The 18,355-nt window shown below is 42.3% G+C and overlaps 2 protein-coding genes across 6 annotated transcripts; one reads left to right on the top strand and one right to left on the bottom strand.

Moving 5' to 3' along the window:
• Positions 1 to 1,774: 1,774 nt before the first annotated feature.
• On the top strand, positions 1,775 to 6,450 carry LOC127779180 (probable protein phosphatase 2C 65). 4 transcript variants are annotated; one of them, XR_008018628.1, is made up of 5 exons: positions 1,781 to 2,821; positions 5,013 to 5,144; positions 5,236 to 5,605; positions 5,683 to 5,737; positions 5,814 to 6,450. XR_008018628.1 is itself a non-coding variant. In XM_052305899.1 (4 exons), exons 1-3 carry the CDS (start codon positions 1,904 to 1,906, stop codon positions 5,593 to 5,595), a joined length of 1,410 nt encoding a protein of 469 aa, XP_052161859.1. In that variant the 5' UTR covers positions 1,781 to 1,903; the 3' UTR covers positions 5,596 to 5,605; positions 5,780 to 6,450. The 4 variants fall into 4 exon arrangements, 3 of the variants coding, with proteins under 3 accessions (XP_052161861.1, XP_052161860.1, XP_052161859.1); XM_052305899.1 differs by lacking the exon at positions 5,683 to 5,737 and having other exon boundaries at positions 5,780 to 6,450; XM_052305901.1 differs by lacking the exons at positions 5,683 to 5,737; positions 5,814 to 6,450 and having other exon boundaries at positions 1,775 to 2,821; positions 5,249 to 5,393.
• Positions 6,331 to 16,953, bottom strand: LOC127779176 (SAC3 family protein B). 2 transcript variants are annotated; one of them, XM_052305894.1, is made up of 17 exons: positions 16,467 to 16,953; positions 15,734 to 15,862; positions 14,906 to 15,091; positions 14,470 to 14,703; positions 13,801 to 13,929; positions 12,575 to 12,772; positions 12,113 to 12,331; positions 11,770 to 12,008; positions 11,572 to 11,672; positions 11,245 to 11,460; positions 10,915 to 11,142; positions 10,747 to 10,838; positions 10,570 to 10,663; positions 9,903 to 9,995; positions 8,830 to 9,803; positions 8,630 to 8,744; positions 6,331 to 8,334 (listed from the first exon to the last, which is right to left on the bottom strand). In XM_052305894.1, exons 1-17 carry the CDS (start codon positions 16,847 to 16,849, stop codon positions 6,559 to 6,561), a joined length of 5,406 nt encoding a protein of 1,801 aa, XP_052161854.1. In that variant the 5' UTR covers positions 16,850 to 16,953; the 3' UTR covers positions 6,331 to 6,558. The 2 variants fall into 2 exon arrangements, with proteins under 2 accessions (XP_052161854.1, XP_052161855.1); XM_052305895.1 differs by lacking the exon at positions 16,467 to 16,953 and having other exon boundaries at positions 15,750 to 15,856.
• Between the last annotated feature and the right edge of the window lie 1,402 nt (positions 16,954 to 18,355).

Here is an 18,355-nt window from a genome sequence, read left to right as displayed (position 1 = left end):
TATTTGATAAATATTACACCATAACGGTATTGTTTTCTTTTATAAAAAATATTTGAAGAAAATATTATATACATATATTTTTTTTACAGAAACATATCGTTTAGAAATTTAAGAAGCATGCGAACAAAAATCCAAAATCAGAAAAGAAAATGACCTCCATCTTCGATTGATTTTCTTTTCATTCTTACGGTTGTTGTTGTCTATGCTATCGTCAGGCAGATCAACCCAAGAGTGGATTTATGTGGATTGTACCGCTAAAATTATCGTTTGCATTTAATACGAATTATGGGCATTTCTCGCCGCCATCTTGCGCATCTCTCCTAATCAATGAATCCATCATTTCTATTTATTATATTGATCTTACTCATTTGTACCTGTATATAATAATAAGACTTGTTTTCTCCCCCAAAAAATAATATAATAGTGAGAACTGTTTCTATCTCGTCATATGTCGATTCTAAAGTACCTGAAAGCATGCTATTTCGGAAAATATAAAGGTGTGGTTCTAATAAAAAACCTAAACTCATCTGATAGTGATAACACAGCTGCATATATCAGCTTAGAACTATCAAAAACAAATTATTTTTGCGCTGATAACACAGCTGCATATATCAGCTTAGAACTGGCCTAAAACAAATTATTTTCGCTCTAAAATGTTTTGCAGCAAAATATCATGCCAAAACCACATCCAAGAGAGAACAATGGATCGGGTTGATGCATGTAGGCAAGTTGGCCTTGGAGAACTACAGAGTACACAATTAAAGAGGTAATTAAACCTCGAAGGTTTAATAATCCCAAATTATTTAAGCTTGGTCCCTTTCTCCTCGATTTGTTCAGTGTTGGTCTGTTGGACACTAGCTTCGTGGGCCTCTCACTTGAGTCACTGGCACTCCATTCTCATCTACAACTCACCTTAAAAAAACAAGTCATTTTTATGCGGTTTGGTTTCGATTTATTTTAGAATTTTGGCACTTTTCTTGTGATTTGTGAGGATGTCTTGGTCTAGTCCTAGAAGACAAGATTGGCAAGGACAGCTTCGAAAATGATCTGACACTTATTCGAAAGCAACGTCACAAGTTACAACACAAGTCACAGCACAAGCATGTAATCATTTATTTAAAAAAAAACATCTGTGATGGGTGTGCTTCTTCCAAATTACTCCTACCGTCCTATAATATAAGGGATTTTGAGTTTTTGCTTGTAACGTTTGACCACTCGTTTTATTCATTTTTTTTGAAATTATTATTTATTTTATTTGTGACTTACTTTATTATCTATAATACTTTAAGCACACTTTTTCGTTTTTTATATTTGCAAAAAAAATTTGAATAAGACGAGTGGTCAAACGTTGCAAACAAAAACTCAAAATCCCTTATATTGTGGGACGGAGGGAGTAGTATTATTACCACCAAATCGACCAAAATTGACTGGCACCAAACATTTTAAAGCTACTGGGTCATGATTAAAACATGAAGGCGGCTGCATGCTGCTGCTAACTAGATTGTCACTATAGAGAAAGAAAAAAAAAAGGAAGACCAAAAAGCATTTAGCCACATTTTCCACTGTACTTAACGCAATAATGCATCATGCCAACATTCTCCTAATTTTTCCACGCAAAAAAAAAGAGAGAGAAAAAAAATTCAACGAATTTTATTCGCGTCACTCTCAAACCGCAGCGGTAGCATAGCACACGCCAAAACCCCCACACGAATTCCACACTTGACGCCTCCTTTTTTTTTAATTTAAATTCTATTTTATTCGTTGCATTTATTAATTTATCTTTCTTCTTCTCACACAAGCACAGTGCCATTTGAATCATTCGATCTCTCTCTCCTCCGAATTCCCCTTCCGATTTGTGAACTCCCAAAAAGCAATCGCGCACTCGGCGAACCCTAGCCCGGCGATGGGGTGCGCGCAGGGGAAGTGCTGCGTGCCGCGGCGGCAGAGGGGGCGCGGCGGCGGAGGCGGCGGAGCGGTTGGTGGACGCGGCGGCGCGACGCTGGGGCGGGTGGCGGTGCCGGCGGCGGGGCTGGTGCTGGAGTACGCGACGCTGGCGGTGGCGGGGCTGTACCCGGACTCGCCCGGGAGGGAGTCGCAGGACGCGCACCTGGTGGCGACGCGGTTCGCGGGGCACCCCGACCTCCACCTGTTCGCGGTGTTCGACGGGCACGGCGCGTGCGGCGCCGCGTGCGCCGGGTTCGCGCGCGACGCGCTCCCGCGGCTGCTCGCGGGGGTGGGGATGGGGGAGGGGGAGGAGGGAGGGGGGAGGATGGTGGTGGTGGAGGACCCCGCGGCGGCGTTCCGGGAGGCGCTCCCGGCGGCGAACGCGGAGATGCACGCGGCGGACGAGGTGGACGACTCGATGAGCGGGACCACCGCCGTGGCGGCGCTGGTGGCGGGGGGTGCGCTCCACGTGGCCAACGTGGGGGACTCCCGCGCCGTGGCCGGGGTGTGGCGGGAGGGGCGCGTGGCGGCGGAGGAGCTCTCGTGGGACCAGACGCCGTTCCGCGCCGACGAGCGCGCCCGCGTGAAGGCGTGCGGCGCGCGGGTGATGTCGGTCGAGCAGGTGGAGGGCGTGCGCGACCCGGAGGCGGAGGGCTGGGTCGCCGACGAGGGGGACCCGCCTCGCGTGTGGGCGCGCGATGGGCTCTACCCCGGCACGGCCTTCACGCGCAGCCTCGGTGACCAAGCCGCCGAGGCTGTTGGTGTCATCGCCGAACCTGAGGTGAAAAGTGTAGAGATCACTCCAGCCCACCTATTCTTCGTCGTCGCAAGCGATGGCGTGTTTGAGTTTCTCTCCAGCCAGGATGTCGTGGACATGGTGATTTCCCCCTCTCTCTCTCCACTCTAATTCATGCCCATAATATTTTGATATTTTCTGAACCAATCCATTTCGATGTTTGTTTTGCACACATAGGATACTAGTGAACTGTGGTGTGGTGAGTGGTGACTCAGGTAGTAGTAATTAGCATTTAGCCAGTGCATTTGCTTCATGGAAACTGGACTCTTTGTGCAGAGCTTCATTTTGGGAATAGACGAGATATAATATTGAAATATTTTTACTCCACTGCACCGCTCACCATGAATTCATCACTACCACACATAGTTAACTAGCCAACATGGTTGATAATGGAAGTAAAAGATTTTTTTTGCTTCAGCCTTTTCTTCTTTCTGTAGAACTTGATGCAGTGTGTCAACTTGTCAGCCTTTGGCTTATATGAAGCATCCGATGTTCCAAGAACTGGTGTTTCAGCTAAGCTTATGAAATGTTTGAATGGTATAATATATTCTAGAACAGCCCTTGCAGTGTGATTTATATTCTGCATGTGTGAGTTAATAGGTTTCATCCAGTGTGTCATTCTGGAGACATTTAAACCCAACCAGAGTTTTTTTTTTTTTTTTTTTTTTTTTTTTTTTTTTTTTTTTTTTTTTTTTTGAAAATGGGTAAGCCCGGCCTCTACATCCAAACTAGATGTACACAGCCAAAAACCCAACCAGAGTATGACTTTGACATATGCTCTGTTCAGGGGAAGCACGAAAGTGCTCCAGTGGGACACAGCATTTGCTTCTACAGCTTAATGCTTTTGTTAAGATCACCGATACAAACAAAGACAAAGTGGTATATGTTAGTTCCAATTAGGATTTTGGTTAGCATAGTGTTGCATGCTATGGTGTGCAAAACCTCTATGTACCGTGATGTTTATTCCCTGTGGATTACGGAACATCATCAACGTTTCACGGATTACAGTGAAGGGGAGGCTATCTGTGGAGTCATCTAGTTATGTTAGGATGTGAGCTTAGTACATGCGATATCACGATTTATGGTGAGATGGATATTAATGGTTGCTAACAAGTTACAGTTAGCCTACTAGCCGCACTCGTGAATTTCAATAGGCCAATTTTGTCATAAATGCATATGGTCATGGATATAAATTTTTGCTCCATCTGTTGTTGCATAAATGCATGTAAAAATAATCCATCAACCTTTAGCTTTGTAAAAAAAGTTGGAACTGCAGGAAGGTGTAATGATTACAAAATGGTTTGGGTTTTGAGGTTGATTGATGTTGGCATCATGAAAGCTGTCACTCTGAATAAAGTTATGCATAAGTGGATGTACTTTCTATTGAGTAGTAGAAGAATAGTGGATTAGCGTTTGATTTGTAACAGCAAATTGACTAATCGGAAGTCTGACCGGAAACGAGGGGCATGACAGGTAAATCACTGTAAGAACATCTCAAAATGGGCTTTGTGAATCAGGAATAATCTAACACTTTTCCAAAAGTATTGCTGATGGAAACATCTTATTGGACTCAAAACTGAAATGTCACTTTAGAATTGACTGCTGATTGCTAGTTCACTATGGATGTGCCTGCATGCTGTCAAATGTGTTTTGATTAGGCCCTAACATGGAGTGGTGTTTATAATGGGCGGTCCCCTCATGAACCTCTTTTCCTTCCCACCACTTTCCTTAACTGAATGTACTACAACTACGTGTGTAAGGAAGCCAGGCTGGTAACAGCCTTTTTTGCTTTCCATGGCTTATTTCATTTACATTGTTTTCTACCTTTTGCCTTGCACTGTGAATATCTACATAGAAAGTGCATGACTTTTCAGTATTGGATCGGTCAGAATATATGTTATCCTATTTTTTTGAACTGTGTAAATGCCTATAATACTATTAACAGAAGGCTAGAAGGGACTACTATGTTTTCTCTCAAAGGCCTATAAATTACCCTGTCAATCAGGGAAAAGAGATATATATGTTGTTGATCATGGCGGGTTTAGATTATAATGGTGTAGATTGGCTACTTGTGATTGTATGTTGCCTTTTGTTACTATTAAAGTAATGCGATAATGAACTATTGTTTTTATGCCTTGTACCCATCACCATGCAAATTTGAGTAACAATTTCATGTTGAATTGTGTGTGCTTTTGATTACTTGGTTGACCTTGATATTCTCTCTATTGACTGCATGCTACTAATTGCGAACCTCCTTTTCTGATCCCAACAGGTGGCTGCATATGAAGATCCCCGGGAAGCTTGCTCAGCAATTGCTGCAGAGTCGTACAAACTATGGCTGGAGCATGAAAACAGGACGGATGACATTACGATAATCATTGTGCACATCCGGGATTCCGAAAATGTTGGTGCACAACATTCAAATTTCTTTAGGCACAAAACCACACTATTAATTGGCCTGCAGAGATTTATTGTTCTTTCCTAAATTTACTCAGCCAGGTCCTGCAGGGAGCCAGAAAATGAACGGCAGCAGCCTGGGAGCGCCAATAGCTCTGCGCACGGGGCAACCAGAGCTACCTGTATATGTACCGTCAGAGGCCAGCCATCTGAACAGAGATGCTGCTACTGAAATGCCGTCGTCCTCTTCAGGCTCTCCAACAGAACAACACCTCTCCTGCGTCGCTCCTTCTCCGACACACCCTTTGCTTGGGGTTGGGAGAACATCAGAAACCGCCAAGCTGATAGAAAGCGAGAGAGCTGTATCGCAACCAGCGGAAGCATCATGGCATCAAAAGCAAGATGGCATTGACATGGATCGATCAGTGCAGCGCAGCATCCCAACAGCCTCCTGCTAAACTTGATGAGGTAAAACTGTCAATCTTGTCATCGATGAATCGAGTGAATGCAAACAAACTCTCATCGGTTCATCTGTTGCTTTACAGTATCTAAACTTAAATGACACAAGAAAAGCAGCATGATACCACATCACTCTCCTCCGTAAGATCTTTGCCATAATCAACATTTTTGTCGAATTTTCAGATAAATTATTATACAAAGCGGATTCCTTCTGCAGGGAGCTGTTGCTGTGCGATGGCTGTGGTGCTGGCTTTGCAGAGTGTCCGTCATGCACCGGTGGCAAATCCTCTCGGTGCTGTTGCTCGTGTTTTCTTAGAGCACCTGCTGACTGACGACGCAAAAAAAGGGTTCCTGACCCAAACTGGGTCGCGTTTAACTTGGGATTGGTTGACTTTGTTCGTGTGACGACCAACGCGTCGTCGTGTCTGTATTTACCAATAACAACTTGAAAAAGATGTCTTAAAGTTGATGCTTGCCGTAATGTGTGATTCGAGGAGCACTGCCAATCTGGAGATGCGACGCGTGACTCTTAATCTTCCTTTGAGAAGAGACAGCTAATTTTTTACGTTTATTTTAAACCATATCATATCTGAAGAAACGAATCGTACCTTCATCCTCTTCTTAATTCTTAACTTAATCCACTCCCGTAAGCCCGACAGGTGTAATAGCGATGGTTACACCGACCAAAGATATCTTGGACTATGGAAAAGCTGATGATGCGGGATCACGCCAAATTTTAAAAAAAATCTCTTTAGTACGGTTGGAATCTCTTACATGTAGACCCTACTATTCTCTGGGCCCACTCATATGGCCGTAAAAATGGTTTTTCACAGCATGATACTAATGTTACAGCAGCTTACAACAAAGAAGGCAGGAGCGTAACAGCTACAGCTAGTTCTAGTTGCCCCTTCAAACCTTCAGGAAGTATATGTGGCCTTCAAACAAAAAAGAAGGCTCAGGACTCAGAAGTATATGGAGAGCGTGCCGTCGATCCTGTCTTGCAGCTTGCCGCACTGCTCCAGTAGCCTCGCAAGCTTGTCGTCCCTCTCAATGGACACCAATTCTCTAAGCTCCGGCCTTCTCGGCATCCGCACGCCATCACCAGCTCCAAGCACACCGTTCACCCCACCGGTGGTATCCGCCGGTGGTTGAGGTTCATAGTGAACCTGGGTGGGCGGTTGGGGTGGCAACGGTTTCGCCGGTGGCGGGGCGCTGACGGCATCGAGATCGCAGCTGATCTCGATGATCTCATCTAGGGAGAGGCGGGACGACACGGAAGGCGCCATGCCGCGATCCTCCAGAGTGGGTGCCGCCTCATCCGTAGTGTTGCTGCTGGCAGAGAGATCATGCTGGGTTCCTCCATTTGGAAGTGAATCAGCTCCCGGTGTCTGATAAAGATGCTGACTCAGGACATAAGCTTCTGAGAACTCTCCTGTGGAAAGCTTGGCTAGCCTCCAGTTGAAAATTCGGCGGAAGATAGTCACCCATCTTGGCACAAGGTGATAGTGCGAGCCACGGAGCTCGAGACTGACGCCTTTCTGCACCATAACCTTCACTTCGGTAGCCGCCTGGGCTTCATTTAGCAAATGAGCTGATTTTGTCACGTATTTTGTTAAGCACTCCTCAAGGTATAACTTCTGGTCTTGGATTTGACTGCCCATATAAGAGCCTTTGTTTAGCCAAGACATGTCGTAACTGAATTCTGGAAGCTTGCAACTCTTTATGGCTGCAACCAGTGGCTGAATTCTCGATGGCAGTGACCATCCAATGCTAGGTAGAAACATTTCTGCAAATATTCTCTCACTGCTTGATCTCTCCAGAAGATTAATCTCAGGAGCTGGCCATTGGTTAGAAGCTGTGTATGCTGCTGCAGAAATCTCCTCTGCAAGCTGGTTGACAGATTTGTTGAATACTGAAATGCAATGCTCGGGACAAACTTCAGGTGCAGCACGGCTGTTAAGCAACTCAAGTGATGGGTTCAAGTAGTTCAAAAGCAACTCACGGGTCTTCACAAGAGTGACATCAGGCTGTGGAGGCAAGTTTTTTGTCAGCCACTTCAGGCCCCCACGTAACTTCTCATCATCAAAGAACCCATTGGCATAACCTTCCATGTCGTCTGCAACTAGAAAAATAACCAAGCATGATGCGATCTTTTCTTCGCTCAAACAACCGAGGCCAAGCCTGTCAATGACACTCTGTGACGCATAATCATACTCTTCATTGTATGTGTCGCCACTCAAAATCAGAAGAGGAAGATTGGATTTAGCAGGTATAGATGCTAACAGACTGCTAAACCATGCCTTCTGCATTTCCCACGGAATGGTTTCAGATACCAGGAATATTATACAGTTTGTGCCATTGGCTATGTCGTTACCAATGACTTGCTGGTCAATGGCCCTAGCAATAGATAGACAGCATGCGTCTGGAGAACTGTTCCACTTTGTCCAAATTGATAGGTCTGCTGAAGAAAAAAGCAATCCAGCATCTTCATTTCCAGAGCCCATGAGCTTTTTGAGTAACCACTTTGAGGCATAATTGCTGGTCTTGAATTCCATGGTACCAGGGGGGACAAGTACGAGCAGCTTCCAGCAGATGCATCTAGCATCAGGGTTCCTTTCTGTTAAAATGGGACCAACCAACTCCGAGACATTTAGAGGTGACAGCGATAGTTGTTGTCTTGAGTGTCTCTCTTTAAATGCTTGACTGATGTCTAGATCATGAACCGCGTGCACCGGCACCTTCAATGTAGACAAGTCAACAAATTGTCATCATGTTTTCACAACAGAAAAGATCACAGAAAATGGCATGACTCCCACAAACCACATTCCACGAGAGCTAAGATGTTTATTCCACAATTAAAGATGAACTGCTCGATAGTTTCATCTGGTTAAACATTTTCAACTCATAAAAACTGGTATAACTCAAAACATGAGTTATGTACTAAAAGCCTAAAAAACCCAACATTTATGTACCCAAACACATTTGAAGTTAAAAGGTAATGAAATAAAAATAAAATGTCTAAGGTAGACTCACCACTGCAGTTTGGTGAACTGGTGGACCAAGTGACAGAGAACTCAATGCTGCAATAGCAAGAGCATTTTTCTGCTCTCTAATAAATCTCTTGTCCATAGCACGGTGCCTCCATTTCCTACAAAATCATAATAGGGAACATTGGTTGGTTGCGGCCAGTGGAGCATTTTAATGGTTGGAATACCAATAGATCAAGGACTAACCTCAGTATTATCATCAACCTTTCATTGGAAATAATTTTCTTTGGAGATACAACTACTGGTAACATGTTATCTGCTGCCCTGTCACCAATGTTGGGATCATCATATTCCTCGTGATCTGAATCAGATAAATGTGAACCCACAAATGACTCAGGTTGTATGAAGTTGACTTCTCTGTGTGATGGACTCTCCTCATCCATATCCGCATCAATGCTGGAACCATCTGGCCTGAACTCATTTTCCTCTCCATGCATATTGGAGTAATCTAAGGACACACCATCTGCGAGAGGAGGTGAAAATTTGGTTTCTTCCAAAGCACTGTCCTGTTGAATGTTAGCTTGTGTCCACGGTACATCAGGTTGCCCTCTAGGGAACCCTACAAGACCACCATCCTGATCTTCAGGTATAAAATCATCAGCTGCCTTTGTGTTGCTTTCTGCTTTTAGTGAAGCTACCTTTTGTTCATCTATCCATCCTGTGCGCGGTAATATAGCTTGCTTGCTAGTATGTGGAGGAGTACTAAAAAGTACAGGAACACTCTCCTTTTTGCCAGAAGTTGGGGACATAGGACTTGAAGATGGCAAACTGAATTGCTTGTTGCCAGCTTTTGGGGAAAAGGAACCAGAATACAGGGAGGTAGTCTGTCTCCCAGAAGTGGGAGAAACAGGTCCAGGAAAGGACAGACCAAATTCTCTTTTTACCAGAAGAGAAGGCTGTGGGTGAACATGCCCTCGTGTTAGAGCGAACCCACCAGAATTTGATGCAACAGCCTCTTTTTGGCTAGTAGGAGCACAAACTGGACCGGAAGAAACATCATTGATGATTCTCTGTGATTTCTTCAAGTGCACAAGTTGAGAAGAGCCAGATGGGAAATCAGTCTCACTGTTAAGAAAAGGCCCTTCTTTCACTAAGTACAATTCTTCATACTGCCTCAATCCAAAACCATGGTATTCTAAAAGACTTTCAATGTCTTCGTCCTGAAAAAAGAAGTCATAAAAGGACAATCATTTTCCTTGTTTTTAAAGAAGTTATTACTCCTATTTATTACTCCACTACACAAGTGAGAGAGCAGTTACCTCCATAGCAAGCCACTCAACAGCTTGGGAAATAGGGATGCCTTGGGTATTCTGAAGACCACTGTGCAAGGAAGCCAGTGCTTGCCTTCTTAGCTGGGTAGAGAAAAAAATGTTAAGTTTTCAAAAGTGAAGACTGAAGAACAAATAGCCTACGACATGAAAACTAGAAGTGCATTAAGATGTGAGCAGTGAAAAGCAATATTACAGTAGAATAATCCGATGCCTAGAACCACAAAATATATCTAAAATTAGGTACTCAGTACGTCAACATAGAACAGAGCATCATGCAGAAAACCTGTCATAACATAAAAAGGATAGTACTTCAATAATGTACATCCTAAATCTGAGAAGTAAATAATGTGAAGGGAGAGACAGTCACAACAGTTTATGAAATAATGGCACCATGTCACAAATAAATGAAATAACTCTGTGCAATCAAGCAGCTTTTGCCTCATGAAAAACAAAAGTAAGGTTATCCTAACAACTGCAATAACAGTTTTAGCAAAACATGTATAGTAATCAAAAGTATTACAGTTTTGATTTTTATTATTATAAAGGCTACTTTGTTGCCACACAATGGGAACGAGCAAATGTTGGCTATCTTTGGAGCCATAATTTTCACTAAAATGATACCAGAAGAAGCATCCTTCACAGGCAATAATTCTACCTTTGCAAAGTGAGCATGCATCAAACAAGCCTGCAAGTATGTTGCTTTCCTTGCAAGACGAAAGAAGGCAATAAAGTTCCCCATTCGGCAAGCTCTGAATTGCATAGGGGAAAAAAGGTGTTAAATCACAAATCAATGAAATTGATAAGTGCAAACAAAAGTAGATAGTATGACTACCTTGCAACTTCCCTTGCAAACAAGATGTCTGGACTGCCTCTGATTTCACGGGACATCTTAGCAAGGTCTAGAGATAACTCAGCAGGTTCAACCTAAAATTCAGGTGTATGTAGTATGTACAAGTCAGAAAATATCAGAAAACAACGAGAGCCACTCAGTTCACCTCACCTTGTAACCAGGATGCTTGTCTAACTTGAGCAGTGCATAATAACCCCGAAACTCCTTTTCTGTTGGGAACAATACACCCTTTCTCCTGTGGTCATCATACATTTGAAATAGCTCAACTGATGTTTTATTCATCTGCTCGATGTTAAGATGTGCATCAAAACCTTCTGAAAACCCTTCTCCCTTGTTGTACTCGCATAATTCATGCATTGCTATAATGTGGAGCCTTATCTGGGCAGAAAAGAAAAGGTGGCTTGAGGATGAAATTTTTTGGGAACTTAAGGTGTCGAAATAAATAAACATGTAATGACACCAAGAAATAAATGTAACTACCATTTGTTCCAGCATAGAAATAGCATCTTGATTGAAAAAATGTTGCATTCTAAGATCCATTCTTATCGCTCGCATCCGGTCCCATAAGAAGTTGTATAAGCCCAAGAAGTTGTCATCGTATGTGTGGTCCAGTAAACTAAGAAGGTAATCCATTGTCTTCTGCAGAACTGGCAGAGGCCTTATCAAGTCTGCATCTCTCTCAGCGGTCCTATTATACTGTATCAATCAGATGAAAACTTTCAATCATGCTTCCTGTGATAGGTGATCACAGATAGTTTCAGATAAATTTTTGCCATACTGCTAGGTGATAAGGATAGCATCACATGCCTTTTTAACAGCCAGAAGCTCAGTAGTTTGGTTTCTGTCTCCATCTAATCTCTCATACTTATCAAGATCTCCTTTTCTTTCACGCTCCGCCCTTTCCGGTTCTAATAAAAAACAATGAACATGAATCTGTTATTAGTAGCTAGTTTAAGAAAATATTGCACAGAAGTGGTATGATCTATGATCTACAGCAGGAAACACCTGGGCACATATCAGGACAAAGCCCAATAATTGCAGCTAACCCTGGGGAATCTGCATCAGCCATAGATCTTTCATCGATATCATCTTTCGATCCAGTTGGAACTTTTCCCATTGAAGAGGCTTGTTTTTGCTTGTCTGCAGAGCCCTTCTGCGCTTTTGCAAAATCATTAATATTATCGACCGGTCTGCTTAATTCAACACTGAAACGAGTCAAACGCTTCGCTTTTGCTTGTTTTTCTCTACAGGAAATATCACGAATCAATACCAGCAGGTAGCATGTTTGATCAAAGCACTGTTTCGAGGTGGGAAAGGGATGGGTTATAATAAGCTGAATCATAAGCACCTCTCACTTTCAGTTGAAGGGATCATGTTATCATCATCAGTAAAGTCCAGCAGAGGGGTCCCAATTCTTTTGCTAGCACCAAGAATAGAAGGCTTTGGTGGAGAAACAGCAGCTGTGTTCTGTTCATTGGAATAAGGGTCAATCTGATATGGTGGTGAACGCACATCACCGATACGAAATTGCACTTGATTTCCAACCTTGGGAACAGATGAACTAGCCCTGTAAAAATATCAACAAATACAACTATTAAATGTTGAGTGTAAACGCTTCAGCATGCCCAATAATGGATTAGCAGGACATAATTATTATTTATTCGTAGGGACAAATACAAATGATGCGTAAAAATATGCCTTTCCTAATTACAATCCATTTTCACCCTCACTGCTTACCACTTATTTGAACCAATATATAATAACCAAAATTGGCATAAACAAAAAAGAGAATCATAGAAGAAGCATTTACTTTTGGATATCAACACTTGAACGTAGATTCTGGGCTGCACTATTGCTGCGTAAACCTGCAGATGATGGTCTAGTATCGCCTCTAATATCTGAAGATGGAGATTTGACCATGCTTGTGAATTCTAATGAAGGTGATTTCATTCGTTTGGAAGTTTCAGCCATTCCATCATCAAACAAGGAATCCGTATAGTCTATCAGTCTGTAAAGGAAGCACAACAAAAAAGAACCATGTTAACTGTACGATAGAATGCCAGTAACAAAACTGAGTGGAACTGTGATGTACTGATGTCGGTTTTAGACCACTACAAAGTTAAGCCCCTTTAAAATCTAAGAGAACTAGGCAAAATTAAGATAATAACCACAACCTTACTACAACTGATGAGATTATGAAAATAAGTACACAATAATTTCATACTAACAGATTTCCCAAAGAATTTTAGGTTGTTCTAAAAATGAAAGTACAAAAGATGGATTAACATCAGGCTAATTCTTACTGGCAACTTAAGTGCAGGGGTTATGCATTTAGAAGCTTAAAAATCATAAGTTTTCTAAATAACAATTTTAGCAAGAGTGAAGTTTACAAGGAAAATAATATATATTACTTCAAGAAAAGTAAACTTAAAATGAAACAAATTTACCAAAAAAGCATGTTCAAAATGTTTTGGTCATGTCCAGGTACTATTCTTAGGCTGCGTTCGTTCTACCTTGTTCCCAACCCCTCTCCCTCGTTTTCCGCGCGCAAGCTTTTCAAACTGCTAAACGGTGCGTTTTTTTGCAAAAAGTTTATATATGAAAGTTGCTTAAAAAAATCATATTGATCCATTTTTGAAAAAAAATATAGCAGATACTTAATTAATCACACGCTAATGGACCGCTCCGTTTTCCGTGCCGGAGGGTAGAGTTCCCAACCACAGAAACGAACACAGCCTTAGTCAGTTTGGTAACAAAAGGAACTAGTGTTGCATTGGTAACCGTAGCCAAAATGATGTAGACAGCATTTCTTACTCTCATAAACAGATAATACTAGCGAAATGATTTCCAATAGATCTTCATAATTATCTATTTCCAAATCATTAAATAGCAAACAGATGTTTTGGTACGTAAAAACCGATAGATGAGCAAATGTTGGTTGGTGTCAAAACAATAGATAAAAAGGGTGCATATTGTGCACCAAATATTCCTAGAAAAACTTTCACCACCATATGGAGAAATGAACATCTGAGATACCTTCTAGCATTTACACCAGCATCTTGATGAGCTTCAGCACCATCAGCATCCTGTTGGGACAAAGTAGGTGACCTAGACCTTTTCGAAATATTATGATCCAATGATCGGCTTTGAAATGAAGCAGGAAACCTAAAAAAATAAAGAAAAAACACATTACAGCAGCACGTATGTGCAAACACGCACACGTACACACATAAAAGAAGATATTGAATGTACACAAACATAGATATAAGGGAATGGACATCACACAGCAGCTTTACCTTTTCTATTCAAAATATCAAATCAAATCATGAAATATGGTTTCATCATCAATAGAGAATCCGTCCCAGCAAGCAAACGGGAGGCAAAGAAGTAACATAATTTTGCAATAAAGTGTCCACAGAAATAATTCTCCATTTTGGATGTACCGACACAATTTTGCCCCATGTGACATCTATCAGCTACCAGCATGTATGTAGTAGAAATTTAATCGAACTCAAAAGGATAACATAGAAACGGTCATCTACCTAAGGAACAGTTATCTACCTAAGGCTTTTTAACTGCCATACTCCATAAAGAGAAAATGCTATTATATTGAGGATCATACTGGCTGGGTACAAAAGAAGCCCCAAAAGAAAATTGTAGAACTATAAGCACAGAAATCAGATCAACAGTTCTAACATACAGCACCTTTGTGATACCGGTCGCATATGTTCGCTCATCTCTTGTCGAGCCATAACTGATTGTGTTGAATTATCATACTGACTTGCATCACCAAACACCGTGGGAGATGCACCACCCCCTAAGGCAGGACGCAGTCTGCCACTTCCAGGAACTAAACGGTTGTTGTTCAAAGCAGGAGAGGGAGCTGCTCGTACATCATGGAGGTTCTGATTTCCGAACATCGCAGGTGTTACATTAGGTCTGAAAAATCATAAGCAGTAGAGAGATAAGAAGCAAAGTATGACCATAAACAAATTCACTAATTCAGTAGTAAAATACTGCATGTACTAGCTAGATAACTAGTTCTATACAATCTTTTGATTTAGTCTGTACTATAAGAGAAGCAGAGGTTAAAATGAAATACAGTACATACTATTGGGAAGATTGTTTGAAAGAAACTTACTTGTATTCAAGAGGATCGGCAGCCTGCACAGGGTGATAATTTTGGAAGCCTGATGGTGGTCTAAACTTGCTGGTAATGTTTGAAGTTGGTGATCGTGCTGTTTTCCCAAATTCTGAATGTTGTGTCCTCATTTCCTCTATAGGTGCACTTCCATTTTCAAACAATGGGTCCGCATAGTTTACCACCCTATCAATGGAAGAAACATTAGGTTTTGAAGTAGTGGACAGCACCCAGCCTGCTAGCAGCAAACTCCAGGAAGATCTCGAGTGAACTAATGCATAGTAAAGAGATATTTTACAGATCTGTACGACCATGCTTATACTCATCCCACAGGGTGTTCCAAATGATGAATAGCATGCCAAACATGGCAGCACCAACATCAAGAGTACACCATGATGTGCACTCCACGAATAGATTGTAGTGCATGTAGTTTTCTGTCTAACAATTAGCAGTGAATAAAATATGACTGCAACATTGTAGTAAATGACTGAAAGCTAACAGACATAAGTAGTGTAGTTTGGTTCTCCATTCATTGCAAACACTTCCACAAGAGCACGTGCACCAACTACATACATATTATATTGAGGTATATTTGAACCAAAGTCATTGAATGCAATTTCAAACTTGTATGTGCGGCAAGCAACCAAAAAAAAAGCACAACAAATAAGCCCAAGTGAGAAATATGTTTTGCCAACTTTCCAGTTATAACTTCCTAGACATCTTTAAGTTATAAGTATTTATACCATGGATACAAACATATATAGGACACCAGAACAAACTTAATCCCTTTATAGAACAAACAAGAGGCACATCAAAAGGCAGTTTTACCTTCTTTTTCCCATACCATTATCATAGTCTGCAGGAGAATCAATACGCTGATTTGATAGAGGAGATGTGGACCTGCTCCTTGAGGAGATAACAGGACGCACAGGGCTGCGTATTGATGATGCAGCTGGCCTGCAAAGAATGCAAATGCAATCATCAAAAACATGGATACTAAGTATAACTACATCAAGATGGGATGGGAATTGCATCCTATCAATTATTGAGACCTTATTTTCACCCATGCTGTATTAACCTGGACATGCAATTTAGATCTGTGCACTGCTCCAAATCAGTCACTTGATTCACCAGTGTGCATAGAGCTTGGGAATGAGCTAGAAAGTTGATGTGTGTAGTTTGTAAGACCATGATATGATTTCAATGGTCAAATTTACACAGGTTGTATTGGAAAAACAGAGTAATATGATTGACGATGTTGGCATACCTACGTACAACAGACCAGACAAAATTTGTTGTCTGCATCCCAAAAATCTCTAATAAGGATATCATCCGCATTATTCAATCATCTCATGTGCAAAACTAGTGTAGATAAACTACAGCTCTGTACAGCGCACAGCTACAGGTTTTGTGCTTAACTATGTGTAATAGATTGCTTCTACTTAGAATTAGATGCAAAAGCAAGTACTGAGACCTAATCACTACTAATCAGCTTGATACCAAAAGTCACAGAAAAAAATAACCAAAGCAAACCATCACTAAATAATGCACAGAACTTCACCTCGGCTGGGGCTGGAGATGCCGACCAACGTGGCGAGCAGTGGCGGCGGGCACGCCAGGATCGATGGCCGGGCGAGAGCTAGGGAAGCGCACGGGATTGGCGGCGCCGTGAGCAAAGGCCGGGCCGCGCGGCGCGGAGGATGAGGGTACGGGAACGGGGGAAGTGGCGGGTGGGCGGGGGGTGGCAGCGAGCTGGGGACGAGGGCTCGGGAAGCGAGCGGCGGCGGCGGGGGGCCCGATAGGGGCGACGGGGCGAGCGGATGGGAAGGGAGCAGGGGCGGGCGGGGTGGAGGCGGCGCCGGCGCCGGCGCCGAAGGCGAAGGGGGCGGTGCCCGGGCCCCGGTTGAGGGGGCCGGCGTCGCGGCCGAAGCCGGATGCGCTCATGGGGGCTCCGCCCTTTGCGGCGGCGCGAAACCCTAGCCCTAGCCCGGCAGGCGAGCTCGTCGGCGGCGAGTGTTTTGAACTCGAGAGATCGGAGGGGAGAGGAGTACAGGAGAAGCCGACGATGGGTTAAGCCGAGCGCCTCGGCGAGCCAGCGATAGTCCGACTGCCTTGTGGGACCGTCTCGTCAGAGAGCAGCTTAATGTGCTTTTTTTTTTGCTTTTTTTTTGAAACTCTTTTTTCTTTTCTTTCCTTTTTTTTTTGCATTTGGATTTGACCATTTGGTTGGGAAGAAATCATGATAACGATGATTTTTTTCATTTGTAGCTATATACTCCATCTATCCCTGTTGACAGAAAACACGAGGCCTGGGGAGATCTGCTTAACTCTAGTGCAGGTCCAAAACTCGCTTTCGGATGTGTGAGCGTGCCAGTTGATTTGATCCTGTAATCAACAAGAAATAAAGACAAAGAAACCGTGGTTAAATCTATAAATGATAGCCGATCGGCCAGATACCGATGACATATCATTTATATTCGAGCCGATGTCATCTGTGTATCGATCGGCAATCATAGATAAGTAAGGAAAAACTAAATTTACTTGATCGGCTGTAGATATTAACGGTATATAATCCTTATATTGATGTTTACTTAAATCAAGTGATTGGGATAGATCGATTATCACACCGAGACAGTATAAATCACTCAGATCGAAATATACATCCATAACAAGGCTATATATATTAATAGCATAGCCGATCAGATAGATCTAGCATGTATCGGCTAATACTCCGATACTACTTTGTATTAAGACGTTGAAACAGTAATGATATGTTGAACAATAGTTTAACACATTTGAATATAGCAATGTCCCAATATAAAGGGCAGATAGAATAAATAGAATAAGTACGGTTAAATAAGATAAGATCGGCTGAAACTCCGATGCTATTCTAATCGACAACTAGATGGCAGGCTAGAGATCAATATTCTAAGCACGACTCAATAGATCAAACTCAATTGATGCAGCATTAAGTATGAAAAGAAGAACAATATCTAGACAATCAAGCCGCTAGAAGATTCATAGAATGGTAGATATCTTATATAATCTAAATCAACGTCGAGATCTAACCTAATTGGCTGTCTTTTGCATGCAAGTGTTAGCCGATAATAGATTAGATAGAGATATTGTTGAAGATTATGTAAGATATATGATAACTCGGCGAATTATATAAATGAGATTAGAGTATCATGAAGATGTAAGCATTAATCCCTAAGAACATAATTCGTCATAACGAGTTTTACCTCTTGTTGAAGATCGAAACCGATGCAGCTCAACCCGAAAGCAAGAACTCGTCGAAATAAAATAAAAACGAAAGGTGGCGATGCGCCGGGATTGTATTGAATGTGTATGTCTTATTACATAGGGCTCGGGGTCTATTTATACCCGAGGATTACAAGATATGCCCGTACCGGCCACGACCATTATCTCTAACAAACTCTAAAATATCTC

The sequence above is a fragment of the Oryza glaberrima genome, chromosome 7 (assembly GCF_000147395.1).
Source record: "Oryza glaberrima chromosome 7, OglaRS2, whole genome shotgun sequence".
Classification (NCBI taxonomy): domain Eukaryota; kingdom Viridiplantae; phylum Streptophyta; class Magnoliopsida; order Poales; family Poaceae; genus Oryza; species Oryza glaberrima.
Note: the sequence above shows the minus strand (reverse complement) of the source record. Positions and strands in the feature narration are given on the sequence as shown.